Raw genomic sequence first — 16,136 nt, forward strand, 5'->3', positions numbered from 1 at the left:
GGTATGTCCTCCGGCCTGACGGGGACCTGGTGGTATCCGCGGATGAGGTCCACCTTGGAGAAGAGGGACATTTTCGCCAAGCGGGCGGAAAAGTCCTGGATGTGAGGGACCGGGTAGCGGTCGGGGGTGGTAGCATCGTTGAGGCGGCGGTAGTCTCCGCACGGCCGCCACCCGCCGCCGGGCTTGGGCACAATGTGCAGCGGCGATGCCCATGTGCTGTTGGAGCGCCGGACGATGCCCAGTCGCTCCAGCGTGGCGAACTCCCCCTGCGCCACTTCGAGCTTCGCCGGGTCGAGGTGGCGCGCCCGGGTGTAGACCGGTGGCCCGACGGTGGGGATGTGATGCTCCATCCCGTGCTTGACGGCCACCGCCGAGAAAGTGGGCCGCGTGAGGGCCGTGAAACTGGCGAGGAGGCGGGTGAACTCGTCCGCTGCCGGAAGCGTGCAGACCAACCTCGCCGGGACCGAACCGCTCAGCAAACCGCTTGGCGAGCCGCTCGGTGAGCCGCCCAGGGAGCTGCTCAACGAACTGCTCAGCATGCAAGCAAGCGAGCTGAAGGTTTCGGCTTGGACAAGGCGTCTGTGCCTCACGTCCACCAGCAGCCCATGCGCACAGAGGAAGTCCGCTCCGAGTAGGCCCATGGGGACACTAGCGGTAACGAACGACCACTGAAAGCGCTGCCCCCCGAACCGCAGCGAGAGACAACGCTTTCCGAACATGCAAATGGGCGTGCCGTTGGCGACAAGCAAAGCGGGGCCCCGGCCCTCAGCTTGCTTGTCGGACGCGGAGGCAGGGAGGACGCTCACCTGCGCTCCCGTGTCACACAGGAAGTGACGACCCGAGGAGGTGTCCGTTATGAACAGCAGGCTGCCAGAATGGCCGACGCTCATGGCAGGAAGCGAGCGCCGGCCTGGCCGTTTCCCGACCTGCCAAAAGTACAAGGTGGGCGGCAGGACCTGGCCTTGTGGCCGAACCTGGTATGGAAATGACACCAGGTCTGGGCCGGTGGTAGTTGTCACGCTGGTTGTGACGACGGTGGTGGGCGGGGCGTGGCGGTAGCCACGCGCGGATCCGCCAAACCTACGCCGTGTTCGGGAGGATCCGAACGCCATGCCACGTGGCGATCCGAACCACTCGCGCCGTTCGCGGCGCCGGGATTCACGACGGCCGTGCTATATGCCGGCCGTGCGTCGTGGGCCGCGAAAAACTTGTCCGCCTCCCTGGCCAGGGCGCGCGGTTCCATAATGGTCGAACCGGCGAGCGCGAGCCGTACCTGTACAGGTAGCTGGCGGAGGAAGAGAGCACGGAAGAGGAAATCCGCGTGGCCGTAGCCGAGCAGGGACAGCATGTAATCCATGCGGGCGGACGGTCGTGTGTCGCCGAGGACGGGAAGGTCCAAAAGACGGTCAGCGCGGTCGGCCTCTGTGAGGCCAAACGTGTCGAGGAGGAGTCGCTTGAGCGCCGCGTACTTGCTCTCGTCCGGCGGGTGCCGGAGGAAGGACACGACTCGGGCGGCCGTGCCGGATCCAAGGGCAGCGACCACGTAAAAGTACCTCGTGTCGTCCGCCGTGATGCCCCGGAGCTGGAATTGGGCCTCGGCCTGTAGAAACCAGGTGTCGGCCTGCGCTTCCCAGAACTCCGGTAGCTTGATCGCGACAGCGTTGGTGGCCATAGCGCGTTCGGGGAACAGCAACGGCTGAACCAGTCGGAGGTCACCAGTGTGGTGCTGGGCACACACGTTAAACAAAGGTAGGCCACAACGCTTTGGGTTAACTCGAGCTCTTTATTGCTTGCTCACTCGTCAGCACTGCCGTGCTCTGGACTGCGAGCCCGCGTGTATATCCAGAGGCCACGCCTCACCTGGGGCGTGGCCGACACCCACTGGTGCTTGGAATTATGTCACTGCGCCAGCGAGTCATCGTGTCCGCCACAAAGCCAAATAAATGTACTTGTGGGTAATGAGGGATTGTCAGTCTATTTATGGATGGATTTCCTCGGCCTTTCCCTCAAATGTAACCTTGGGTATTATGGTATTTGGGAAGGGCACGTACTCCACACACTGTCGAGAAAAAGGGTTAAAATGGCCACGGGACTTGTCCAAGTCATTCATAAAATGCAGCACCTGCCTCAGCACCTGGTTTTTGGGGGTAAAGGTTGCAGGGCATCGCTGAACACTGATAGGCTCGTGCCTTGTGTGCAGATGCTCGAGGACAAAGAAGGATTTGTTTGATTCGTTAATCCACTCAGTTCCTTAGTTTCATGTGTGATGTGTTGACTTAAAATTCATTGCACATGTCTGTTTCGGTTTTGTGTGATTTGACCCGAAGGACAGACAAAGGTTGCACAGAAGACTCCACTGCTCGAATGTCTGTTTGATTACCTGGCAAGATGTTACGATGCATTAATAAATGTGTGGTGTGCCCAGACCTGTGATTGCTGAATTACTCTGTAGTAACTGTTTGCTCGTCATTATCGGTAGTAACCTTGTTTCCAACGCCTCACATTCTCCCAGAGCACGGAATTGTGGGAAGAAGGTGCTGGAGGTGAGTTGAAGATTGTCCAGAAACTGATGGTTTCCAAGAAATCACATCTGGTGAGCAACTTGTTCTCTCAATAAGAATGCGTTTTAGGCCTTGTGTGATCATCATTCTTGGTATTTGCTAATCTTGACGGGGACGGCTCACCTACGTACCAGTACATATACAGAGAGAGTGGTGAAAATGCTTCTATTTTTGCTTATGGATTATGTGGATAGCCGCTCATTCTCTGAATATTGTCAGGTCAAGCACTGCCCATATAAATTGCACCTTAAAGATAATACAAGCAGAGTTATTCTACCTGGGGAAAGATTGTGGATGGACGTTCAGGCTTTTAACGTTCTGTTCCACTGAAGTTTTTTGTTTGTTGTTTTTAAATCAAAAAGTATAAATTACCAGTAAATTACCAAAAAGTATAAATGTGTTTGTGTGTGTGTGTGTGTGTTTGTGTGTGTGTGTGTGTGTTTAACGCACTCAGTAGAGTGCATACCTCCGTGTGTACAAGTGTCCAGAAGGTGGAACGGTGCCCTCCTCGGTCTTAAAGTATCCACCTTCGTGTGTGTGTGTAAGTTATTGTTGACTGCTATCCGCACACATTGGTGGACATCAAGTGATGGAACGTTGCTCTTCCAGGTCTCAAAGTATCTACCTCTGTTGTGTGCGCGCGGGCGGGTGTGCGTGCGAATGTTCGCAGAATTGACACCCAGGCCTACAATGCGACATGATTATAACCATGAATGTGAAAATGGTGAGGCCTCAATTGACTGCGATATCCGATGAGGCCTGCACTCTATTCAACGCCATAGTGACATTGTTTGGCATGTTTGACTGATCTATCGAAACAGACTTTGTACTTTTGTTCTGTGCCATCCATGCCGCAGTAATATTTTTTCTTCTGGTCGATGAATATGATGGACAGCTCAATCTAGATTTAGAGTTTCTCCTAATGACTTCGGCCTACACTTTAACATCGGTTAAGAGAAATGTAAGCACAAAAGTGTAATTTTTCTTTGCTTTGATAATTTTCATACACCGTGTCCAATTATGCTCTTCATGGTAATCAGGACAGGTAGGTAGCTCACTGGTTTGGTGGTCTTAGTGCGGTATTAATAAAACAAGGTTATTTCATCACAGAAAATGACATTTCTGCACCACCGCGTCACCAAAATATCCATTGTGTACCCCGTATAGTGCAATGGCTGATTTATCAATGATTAATAATCATCTCCACGGATCTATCATTGTCTAATTACCCCACTGAAACCATTTACTTCTTCTGAATTCATAGTTACCATATCACTTGGCAGCCATTTTCTAAGATGTTTGCCACAGTTGTCAGGGGCCATATCTGCAATGCCCCAATATCCACATCTCATCCATATATGTATATATATATATATCTGCCAAATTTTGTAATTTCATCACAAAATGCACAATGGATTTCCTATGGCACCCTACTTGTACCCAAGTTGCGTGACTCATCGTTCGAGTTCTCCATTCGTGCCAGACGATCCTTTCAGAGAAAGGGAGAGAGAGTGTGAGATTTGTCAGGATTGAAAGACATGTTCCAAATGTTTGACCAGGTTGTGATTGTGTCAAGGTCTGCAGAGAGTGAGGAGACTGCAGTCAGTCTGTCTGTCTGTCTGTCTGTCTCTGTCTGTGTCTGTGTGAAGGATGAGGGATGTCATGACACAGGGTGTGGTCATCAGCAAATAGATAAGAGGATTTTTCAGAGTCAGAGATCGTTGATGATCAGGAATAGGACTGGGCCCAGAACACTACCTTGGGGTACTCTAGCCTTGACAGAGAGTGGAGATGAAACGGTTCTTTACAGAAATGATCTCTGGACTCTGGAAAACCCTCTTTGCAAATGACTCCATGATGTAATGTCCAATTACATCATGGACTGACAGGATTGTTATCGTCCCTGTCTGCTGACCTGGAAAGGACCTGATTCTGGTTTACACTTGGCACATGTCTTTTAATGTCGACAAATCACATTGTCAGTCTTTCTGGAAGGATCATGAACCCACTTGTCTACTTCCACAATCAACCGCTGGAAGAGTATCGGCCTCTCAGATGTCAGGCCTCACCATAAGCCACAATCTTTCCTCGGTCGACCACATCTCAAAGCTGGACTCCAAAACAGCCGGTGCTTCACACCTGTCTCTCTTGTATTCCATGGAATTGAAAGCTCCTGGTATAATTGACATTTCCCATATAATCAGAAGCACATGGCCTGCTGCACTTTCTCATCGCACACAGGTTGGTGGCTCTTGGTTTTAAAATTTTGAATTGCTCCTCTTCTGGTCTTCTTTCCCCTACCCTTCTGACGCTCCATTCCTTCGAGGACAATGTGCTCTTCCAGTAACTCCTACGTTGTGAAACTCCAAAACTCAAGTTTGACTGCTCACCTCCACTACGTTGTTCCTCTTTTGTATCTTCCTGTGTGTATCTTCCTTTGTATCTTCCTGTTCAATCGCACCCACCAGGGCTTCAATATGGCAGTACCACATGACCTCGTCATCCTCCATCCTTACATGTGATCTGTTCTTCGCTAATTAATATCGCCCTTGTGACCCGATCCCTCTTGCTTGTTTGTCGGTTACTGTTTCCTTCCCTCTTCCTGTCGATCCATTCCCATGCATGTCTCCATCTGTTGTACTCTTAGTCGTGTTACTACCTTCTATCCTCCAGCAGCCTTTAATTATGTTTTTGCACAAATAAGTGCAGTTTATATTGTTGAACCATTGTCCATTTTGTAGATATTCTGATCTTGTGTTAACACTGAATAAAGTGTCCATAATAAGATCGGATCTTGACATTATGACAAATATCATATTTACCTCTGCCCCCAAAGGTGAATGATTTGGAAACATTGGTTTTCGGATTCAGAACCTCTGAAACTTTTCAAAAATGGAAATGGTTACAAATCTCCACAAAATCGGAACAACCTTGAAATCTGGACAGGTGGAACCTGACTATAGTAACGTTTAATCAAGCGCGTCAAAACGCACGACAATCAAGCGTTACGTTATGTAATTAAGCGCTACGTTACGCAAATTACAAAAACCATTGGTTTTGTTTGGGTCAAGTGTTATTGACGATGAGATACTTTAGCGTGGGAGGAAAAGACATGCGAGGCCTTCGGAATCCCGAGTCGATCCTTTATTCCAGCCGTTGCCTAACAAATCTGCTCGTCTTGCTTCCGGTTGCATCCGGGTCCAGAAAATCCTTTATCAACCCAAGCTTAAGTATATTTACATGTTATAATAACATGAAAGGCAAAATGATGCTGCTGCAGGAAGCCAAATTTTATCATATGTCGAATAAGAGTAAAGTTTAGTCAAGCCCATCAGAATGCATGCTTTGTCAGAACATAGGGTAAGGTAATCGAGCGTTACGTTATAAAATCGAGCGCTACATTTGTTACGTAATGAAGCGGTATGTAGTCTAGCGTTATGTTACGTAATGAAGCATTACGTAGTCTAGCGTTATGTTGCGTAATGAAGTGTTATGTTTGTGTTGTGTAATCAAGAATTGTTTTACATTTACGTAATGAAGCGTTACGTAATCTAGCATTATGTTACCTTACGTAATTGAGCGTTACATTTGTTACGTAATGAAGCGTTATGTAGTCTGGCGTTATGTTATGTCATGAAGTGTTACGTTTGTATTGCGTAATTGAGCATTATTTTACATTTACGTAATGAAGCGTTACGTAGTCTAGCGTTATGTTACGTAATGACGCGTTACGTTTGTATTGCGTAATTGATCATTATTTTACATTTACGTAGTGACGCGTTACGTTTGTATTGCGTAATTGAGCATTATTTTACATTTACGTAATGAAGCGTTACGTTTGTATTGTGTAATCGAGCATTATTTTACATTTACATAATGAAGCGTTATGTTTGTGTTGTGTAATCAAGCATTATTTTACATTTACATAATGAAGCGTTACGTAGTCCAGCGTTATGTTGCGTAATGAAGTGTTATGTAATCAATTGTTTTACATTTACGTAATGAAGCATTACGTAATCTAGTATTATGTTACGTTACGTAATTGAGCATTAAATTTGTTACGTAATGAAACGTTATGTAGTCTGGCGTTATGTTACGTCATGAAGCGTTACGTTTGTATTGCGTAATTGAGCATTATTTTACATTTACGTAATGAAGCGTTACGTTTGTATTGTGTAATCAAGAATTATTTTACATTTACTTAATGAAGCGTTACGTAGTCTAGTGATATGTTATGTAATGACGCGTTACGTTTGTATTGCGTAATTGAGCATTATTTTACATTTACGTAATGAAGCGTTACGTTTGTATTGTGTAATCGAGCATTATTTTACATTTACATAATGAAGCGTTGCGTAGTCCAACGTTATGTTACGTAATGAAGCGTTACGTTTGTATTGTGTAATCGAGCATTATTTTACATTTACGTAATGAAGCGTTATGTTTGTGTTGTGTAATCAAGCATTATTTTACATTTACGTAATGAAGCGTTACGTAGTCCAGCGTTATGTTGCGTAATGAGGTGTTATGTTTGTGTTGTGTAATGAATCGTTTTAAATTTACGTAATGAAGCATTACGTAATCTAGCATTATGATACGTTACATAATTGAGCGTTACATTTGTTATGTAATGAAGCGTTACGTAGTCTAGCGTTATGTTACGTAATGAAGCATAACATAGTCTAGCGTTATGTTGCGTAATGAAGCATTATGTTTGTGTTGCATAATCGACCATTATTTTACATTTACGTAATGAAGCGTTGCGTAGTCTAGCGTTATGTTATGTGATGAAGCGTTTTGATTGTATTGTGTAATCAAGCATTATTTTACATTTACGTAATGAAGCGTTACGTTTGTATTGTGTAATCATTCATTATTTTACATTTACGTAATGAAGCGTTACGTAGTCTAACGTTATGTTACGTAATGAAGCGTGGCGTAGTCTAGCGTTATGTTTGTGTTGTGTAATCGAGCTTTATTTTACATTTACGTAATGAAGTGTTACGTAGTCTGGCGTTATGTTACGTAATGAAGCGTTCCGTTTATGTTGTGTAATCGAGCATTGTTTTATGTTTACGTAATGAAGTGTTGCGTAGTCTAGCGTTATGTTACGTAATGAAGCGTTACGTAGTCTCGCGTTATGTTACGTAATGAAGCGTTACGTTTGTATTGTGTAATCAGGCATTATTTTACATTTACGTAATGAAGCGTTATGTAGTCTGACGTTATGTTATGTAATGAAGCGTTGTGTAATCTAACGTTATGTTACGTAATGAAGCGTTGCATAGTCTAGCGTTACGTTACATGACAAGCGTTACATTTGTGTTGTATAGTCCAGCATTATTTTACATTTACGTAATGAAGTATCATTTTACATTTACGTAATGAAGCATTATTTTACATTTACGTAATGAAGCATTATTTTACATTTGCGTAATCAAATGTTATGTGATGCAAGTTATATAATAGCACATTAAACGTGTTTCCCAATTGCGCTGTTCATCTTTTAACAGTGCTTGAAATGCGTGTTTCCGAATCGGCCTGTTACCGGATTTTGTCGCAGCTTGTGACCACAGTGTGGTCATACTTGTTGTTTTATCATTTGAATGTCTTAGAGCACCAAGTGCACTCCATTGCTCATGGTCACCAATGTTTAAACTGTGAGGGCTGTGCTCAGCTCACTATTGAAAGTAATTACACCATGATTTGAATTCACCAAGAACATCTCGTTACTGTATCGTGTACCAGAAGTTATTGGTCGGGCGAGGAGGAAAAACCATCCGCTTTGTGGTGGAGAGGACGCGTGCTGACCTAGCGAACGTCTTTCAGCAAGAGGTGACACTAAAAATGGGGGTGTACCTACAGCAGAAGTAACTTGTGTCGGTTCACCTGTTCCCTTCCCCAGGTACGTATCTGTAGTAGGTAATTTGTATTTAAACGTTCATGTTTGCAAGACATTGCTTGTTTATGAGAAGAAGAACCACCTTTGGAGGCCTTTTCTTGTTTAGCCTGGCAATAATTGTGCTTGAGGGTTACACCGAGCTTGTGTGAATGATAAAATCGTGTTTGAAATCTGAAAACGTTTTCTGACGTCATGCTGATACAGAATGATGAAATTTGTTCAAACCAATGCTGCTTGTGCTGCTTTAATGGGACATTAAATGGAGCATGTGAAAAGCAAGGCCTAATTGATATGAGAGCACGTACCTCAGTTACTTAATAAATGCTTTAAATGTCCTACAATGCATGTGTGAGAAGTGTTATGATTTATGGGAGTAAGACATGGGTAATGAACGTAGAGCAGCAACGAAGGCTGGAAAGGGTGGAAATGCGAATGGTTCGGTGGATGTATGGAGTATCGTTGAGAGAGAGGAAGACAAAAGATGAATTGCGAAAGATTATGGGAATAGAGCCTGTGATTGATGCTGTGAAGAGGAACAGGTTGAGATGGTTTGGTCATGTGTTGAGGAAGGATGAAAGTGACTGGTTGAGTAGAGTGATGGAAATGAATGTAGAAGGAAGTAGAGGACGGGGAAGACCGAGAAAGACTTGGCTAAAGATGGTGGAAGAAGAAATGCGGGCAAGGGGGTTAACAAGGGGAGATGCAGAAAATAGGGCAAAATGGAGAAGATTGTCATGGGGACCGCAAGCCTAACCCCCGCTCTAGCAGGGAAAATGGCCTTAAAATGCCTGTTGTTGTCCTACAATGGTTATCCTTTCCTTCTTAATCCCTTACTAAGGCTGCACAGCCTGGTTATCTGCTTTGTTTGAGCTTGTAAGCATACCACAGCATTTCTAGGGATTACACTACGGTTAATGAAACTACCATTTTGGGGGATCAAACCCACTTTGCATGTGATGTATTTTTAACATCATAAATCTGCTTGTGTATGGTGGAAAGAAGGCAGTTTATGGTTATTCACCATGACTCCTATTTCACCACGTATGTAATAAATAATTACAACAATTGAAATTTTACGAGATGCTGGTGTGCAGACCTCGCAGGATAAGTTGAGCAAAGCACCGAGTGCACATTGATAGGATGTAAGGTTTGGGTGTCAGAGTGGTGCAGATTGACAATGTGAAGGAGGTCGGTGTTATGACATATCCGAATGGACCTTTATTAATTCAATGCATCTCATTCAGATTGCTTTGCTTATTGTTTTTCAATTCGTTATTTGGTAAAGGTCCTGTAAACACCGGTTAATGCTTAGTGGTGTGCATGTGCTTCAATTCCCTGATGGAATGCAGATATGTAGTTTGGGACGTCAATGGAGGATCTCGTTATGTGTGCGCTCCACTGAGACCGCTGATGAGCCGCTGCATTCGCTCAAGTTCATTGTTCGTTTTCTGTGACGAAGAACCAAGTAATGTATCGGAGCGGTCGACTTCTGGGGAACGAGTGCGACGACGACAAACGAACAGAGACGAGGTCTCAGCAAGACCGGAGTTCGACTCTCGGAGCTCGCGGGGATCCACGATGTCTTGCTTTCTGGCGTCCCTCTTGCCCTCTGGGACGGTGAGGCGGTCGGGCGAGGTGAGAGGCAGGGGGTAAGGCGCGTAGCGTGCGTGGCTCCGTGTCAGATACGGAGAAAGGGAAACGTACGACGCTCCGGCAGACATGGAAGCGGCCGCTGTGGCAGCGATGTACGAGTACGGGTACTGGAGCGGTCCCGGTGTCCCAGATGGTGCCATGGTCTGAAGGAGGCAAAACACAGATTGTATTTGAATTCAACTTGATTGTGAAAGAAGAAAGGAAAATAGACTTGTGGGTAAAGTGCCATTTTGTATTTGTACTCATTAAAAAGCATTTACTATGCAGTATTGCAAACTCCATACACATTTTCGCTTTTTAAACTTTCAAAAGTCTGTGACCTATGAACATTGTGGTGGGGTGGGATTGGAAAGGGGACGTGGATGGATGTAATTATTTATTTAGTCCGATTAAGGTAAAATAAAAATGTCCTTTCACATTCTCAAATGCTGTTTTGGTGATCATCTGTACCTATAAAAGGCAAACATCTCAATTTACAAACTCCAAACTCGGGGTCAACTACAACTTTGTGTGGGTGGTAACATACGCTATGTAGCCGTGGCCTTACACGAGGGCCGGGGGGCAAAATTCTCTATGTAAATGTGTACAGTATTGCGCCACCTGGTGGTGGTAGCAGAGGGCATTACAATGCCCTTTTTATCTGGGCAACACTGAGGTTAAAGCACTTTTTGCACGGGTAAATAGATTTTGGCAAACAGGATGGCTAATTATTTCCAAACTAGTGGAGCCTACCTGTTGCTTTGCTGACGGACCAAAGTAGAACGGAACTTGGTAGAGCACATACTTCCACTAGGCTGAGCACTTTACGTTTGGAATCCCACCGATAGGCCAGATCTGCATCCCTTAACAAAAATATAATCGGCTTCTTCTTGTCATCTACCCAACTGATCCACCAAGTTTTGTCATAACTCGTCCACAACATTTTGAAATATTGTGCTGCACATGGTGTTCCAAAAAAAAAAAAAAAAAAATACCTGGATAACTTTGGTTGTTAACATACTGAACACCAAAATAAACGCAAATCTTGAAGACAAATCGAATACATATAGTTTATTTTTGTTGTTATATTGCTGACAGTCAGATGGAATGATAGACATTCCCAGATGTAATGTCCGACAATAATGCTGTGGATGTTGAGACACAGCCCAGGCACTGAATACAGTCACTTCCGGCGATGGTCGAGTCGCTCAACAGAGATGACCTTCAGAAACTTGTGTGACCACCATTTGCGTTGACAACTGCAGTACGATGTCTGTGCATGGATTGAATAATGTGGTTAACAACGCCCATAGGGATCCTCCACGACACCTGGAGAATGGCTGTTCGAAGCTGATCAACTGTCCTTGGTCTGGGGCGCACGTTTTTCAAGAGTCTCTGAACGGCATCCCAAACATGCTCTATTGGATTCAGATCAGGACTGCGATGACGAGGCATTCTGTTGATGTTGTGGTGTTGGAGCAAGAAGAGAAGGCTTGTGTTATCCTGGCAGTATGGGGACGGGCATTATCCTGCTGGAACTAGAAGTTTGGGTGTCGTGCAAAAAAGGAACATGTGGCTTGAGGACTTGGTCAATGCAGCGCTGTGCTGTTACGCCATTTCCCCTGTCTGCACCAACATTCTGAAAGATGATGAGGTCCATTTTCTGATCGAGTCCAATACCAGCCCGGGCCATCACACTAGAACCACCCCAGGCATTCCTCTCAAGGATACACTGGTCACCATCACACTACCCTCATGCGTCCATCAGCGGGATCAATGCAGTAATGACTCTCGTCAGTGAAGAGGACCTGTCTCCATGTTGGCAATGCCAGTTCACACAAGCTCTGGGCCATGCAAGTCTGTCCTGACGGTGATGTTGAGTCAGCACTGGACCCCGAGCCGGTCTTCTGCATTGCAGCCCTTTTTCACAAAGTTGGCGTCTGACTGTTTTAGGGTTAATATGCCTGCCATGGGGTCCAACAATGGTAAAGGTAATTTCACTGGCTGAAGGTGATTGCAACGAAATGTGTCGATCCTGACGTGCTGTTGTCACCCTTGGTCTGCATGAGTGCTAGCGGTCATTGGTGTTGTTGGTTGCATTGAATCTCTCCTGGAGACGATAAATGGTGGACGTTGAAACTGTTGGCAACCTACTGTACACCCTCACCAGCTTGCAGTTATCCAAAGGCTCTCTCTCCCCCTCTCAAACTGTTGCATTGCCGTTGCTGACGTTGGTTGACTGATGCAAGAACAGCACGACGCAGGCCTTTCAGCACCACACCTCCACGGACAATTTGTGATCCTTTTTGCACACGTTCAGCATGTGTGCATGCATCCCAACATAACCTTAACTTTGAAAACGGGTTAATGCTAAACATCATCACATGATCCACGCCCATCACACACACCGTCTGTGCCGTTTAGGAGCTCGCAACAAAACCTCGTCCAAAAACAACCAGATTAATTACCTGTTGGTGCAGTATTGTAATTCTTGGGGAAAATGTCAGGGGCATAGAAAAGGCCCCTCTATATAAGGGTATGTGCCATGTGGTAAAGTATAGAAAAGAAGGGCCATTCCATACCTTGTAGAAAATGCCAAACTATAGAAAAGCAGGGACATTCAAAAAAATATTGTGTGCATGCGGAACTTCCCTTGTGTTCTTCGGAGGAACCAAGAAATGCTCGAGAAAAGTTCATATAAAGGGCGCAAATTAGATTCATACAGATACATGAAGAAGTAAATGTATTTTCAATGCAGTTACAGTCTCTTGGATTCAAAGGGACCTCTTCGTGGTCCTTCATTTTTCTGTAAAAAATTAGATTGCCATATATAATATTCGTTTTCTATTATATTGCAGAAGTAGGTGTACATATACAATTCATCCATAATCTCTAATTATCATCAGTAGTCATCATGAACATATCACGTTTGTCCAATATGTCTGCAATGTCAACACCTACAAGTTTATGTAATGTCCAATTATGGTCCAAAAGGGATTGGTAAACTAGGCCGCACTGCACATGTGTACAATTCTTTCATCTAATCCAATTGTTGCCTATAATGTGTACACACATCGTGCTTGTCCAACGCTTGTCCCGAAGAATACATCACACCCAACATGTCTGCAATTGTTTGGTACATAGTACATACTGACTTTATTAATTTTTTTAACAAATCAGATTTCACACACATGCACATTATCTTATGTGTTTTCGTTTTCAAGGTACACAGAAAACTTTATGTACTGATGGGTTTTAACCTATATATGTATATGTAGGGCACCCCTCATATGAACTTTTCTAGAGCATTACTTGGTTATGCATAAGAACACAAGAGTAGTCCAGCATGCACATGAGATTTTTTTGAATGTGCCTTATTTTCTATTGTTGGGCATTTTCTACAAGGTACCTTCCTTTCTATGCTTTGCCACATGGCACATGCCATATATAAAGGGGCCTTTTCTATGCCCCTGGCATTTTTCACAAGATACATTTTAAATGCGAACAAAATGCATTTGTTCATCGTACAAGACTTCATTCAAGACGATATAAAAGACTTGAAAAAGTAAAGGGGGGGAGGGGAACTAGAGCAATGCAACTGTCGCCAATACGCCTCTGCGTAGTTTCTGCCCGTGACAATGGGTAGATGCTCTTGTTCACTGTCTGAAAAATAAACAAGTTTGATTTTAATCCCTTCAGCTGTTTTCAAGTATCACATTTTCATCAGCCATGACAGGTTTCACATCGATCAGTGAAGCGGATTCAGTGAAGGGATTTTTTTAATTATCGCCTATTAAGCTAATATGGCTGCCACACCACGTGACCTTTAAAAATGTACACTCTGCATATGTATGGGTAGGGGATTCAGTTTGTGAAGTTTCGTGTTGATCGGATAAGGTTTGTTTTTCTATCCAAGATGGCTGCCACACCACGTGACCCATGACCATCATTTTCAAACTATATTATTATAATAATAATAATAATAATAATAAAGGAGTCTTATATAGCCCCATCAAGCAGAGTAAACTACCCTCATGGCGCTTTACATTATCATGTGAACGCACACACACCGCACACACAAACATACACACACACACAGACACACCTTCACTCTTGCCCTATTCCTCTCCCTCCCCATTCAAAACCCACAGATGTGTACTCCCCCTCTTCCGCCCCTCCCTCCCCCGCACATGTACACAGACATACTCTCGATCTCTGTCCCACCTCAAACCAAAGGGAAAACAGGACTTAGACTTTTAAAGACTTGTGAAACAGATAGGTTTTGAGGGAGGTTTTAAAGGCAGGAAGAGAGTCAACATGTCGAACAGAGGAAGGCAGGTCATTCCAGAGCAGAGGTGCAGCAAAGGAAAAGGATTTCTCGCCAAATGACTTGGTGCTGGTGCGCGGCGGCTCTAAGGTCACAGAGTCGTCGCTTGAACGAAGCCGTCGACGAGGTTTATAGAGAGTGAGCAAATCGGAGAGATAGTGAGGTCCCGCTCCACACAATGATTTATAACATAGTGTGCAAATTTTGTATTGCACACGAGCAGAGACAGGCAGCCAGTGTAAAGATTCAAGAAGCGGAGTAACATGGTCAGACTTTTTCGCCTTACAGACAAGACGAGCGGCAGAGTTTGGAACCTTTTGTAACTTATCCAAGAGAAACTGAGGGCAGCCAGCATACAAATAATTACAATAGTCTAGCCTTGAGAGGGCAAGGGCACAGACCAGAGTTAGAGCAGCTTGAGGAGTAAGAAAGTGGCGAATGGATGCGATCTTTCGCAGCTGAAAGTATGCTGATTTGCAAGTTTGAAGTACTTGCTTGGAAAATGTCATGTTACAGTCGAAAACCACACCAAGGTTCTTGGCCGACGAAGCAAAGTTTACATCGGTTTCACCAACATGAATAGTGGTAGGAAGTGAACATTGTAGAGGACATCTGTGCGATCTTACAATCAGAGACTCTGTTTTAGCATCGTTCAGCTGAAGTTTGTTTTGGGTCATCCACGCCTTCACGTCGGCAATACAGCCTTCTAACACTTCAACAGTGGGCACGATTTGTTGAATCGTGCTTCCTTTGTACAGCTGATTGTCGTCCGCAAAGGCGTGGTGATCAACTGAATGTCTGGCAACAAGATTAAATGGAGGCTGAGTGTACAAAAGAAAGAGGATAGGTCCCAGGACCGAGCCCTGCGGAACGCCAAAGGAAAGCGGAGAAGGGGCTGATTTCTGGCCATTGACAACAACTGTTTGCACTCTATCAGTAAGATAGGACATCAGCCAAGAAAGGGGAGTACCAGTTATACCAAATGTGATTTCAAGACGACGAATTAGGACACTATGGTCAATCGTGTCAAAGGCAGCAGACAAGTCCAAAAGAGCAAGAACGGAAACCTTACCACAGTCAAGAGAGGTCAGAAGATCATTGGTTATTCTTAGGAGAGCGGTCTCGGTGCTATGGCCTGGTCTATATGCTGACTGGCGAGAATTGAAAAGATTATTTGAAACTAGATGGTCATTCATCTGTGATAGCACAATTATTTCTGTGATCTTTGACAGGAAAGACAGGTTGGAGATAGGACGGTAATTTTTCATGTCGTTAAGGTCAAGGGTGGGCTTTTTAAGAAGTGGTTTAACAAGAGCTTGTTTAAAGAGAAGCGGAAATGAACCCGTAGTCAGAGAATCATTGATAACTGCAGTAATAAATGGGAGGAGGGTGTCCAAACACTCAATGAACAAATCGGTGGGAAGGGGGTCAAGATCACATGTTTTTGTGTTTGACTTAAGGATTGTACATTTGACAATTTCCTCAGTAACAGGAGTAAACGAACTAAGAGGTCGTCCGTGAAAGCAGTGTTCAGCATCATCGAAGGAAAGGAGTGACTGCTTGTCAAGATTGTTTCTTATTGACTGAATTTTATTGTGAAAGAAATGCAGGAAGCGTTGGGGTAGTTCGTTTTGAGGAAATACAGTGGGAAGAACGGATTGATTTTTGGTGGCAAGCAGGCGGTTGATAATGCTGAACAGTTGCTTGCAGGAGG

General features: G+C 44.6%; 2 protein-coding genes across 4 annotated transcripts in view; one reads left to right on the forward strand and one right to left on the reverse strand.

Moving 5' to 3' along the window:
• Positions 1-10,397, forward strand: part of ERAL1 (Era like 12S mitochondrial rRNA chaperone 1) — a 94,614-nt gene extending 84,217 nt beyond the window's left edge. For both annotated transcript variants that reach the window (XM_078779565.1, XM_078779566.1), the window contains 3 exons: positions 2,513-2,593; positions 8,310-8,466; positions 9,813-10,397. In XM_078779565.1, the coding sequence (XP_078635691.1) occupies positions 2,513-2,593; positions 8,310-8,435 (207 nt within the window). In that variant the 3' untranslated portion in view covers positions 8,436-8,466; positions 9,813-10,397. The remainder of the gene's footprint in view (positions 1-2,512; positions 2,594-8,309; positions 8,467-9,812) is intronic.
• Positions 9,653-16,136, reverse strand: part of LOC137429549 (T-box transcription factor TBX2b) — a 148,543-nt gene continuing 142,059 nt past the window's right edge. For both annotated transcript variants that reach the window (XM_068119546.2, XM_068119547.2), the window contains exon 7: positions 9,653-10,259. In XM_068119546.2, the coding sequence (XP_067975647.2) occupies positions 9,846-10,259 (414 nt within the window). In that variant the 3' untranslated portion in view covers positions 9,653-9,845. The remainder of the gene's footprint in view (positions 10,260-16,136) is intronic.

Source organism: Myxine glutinosa, chromosome 6 (genome assembly GCF_964187855.1).
Source record: "Myxine glutinosa chromosome 6, kmMyxGlut1.1, whole genome shotgun sequence".
Taxonomy (NCBI): domain Eukaryota; kingdom Metazoa; phylum Chordata; class Myxini; order Myxiniformes; family Myxinidae; genus Myxine; species Myxine glutinosa.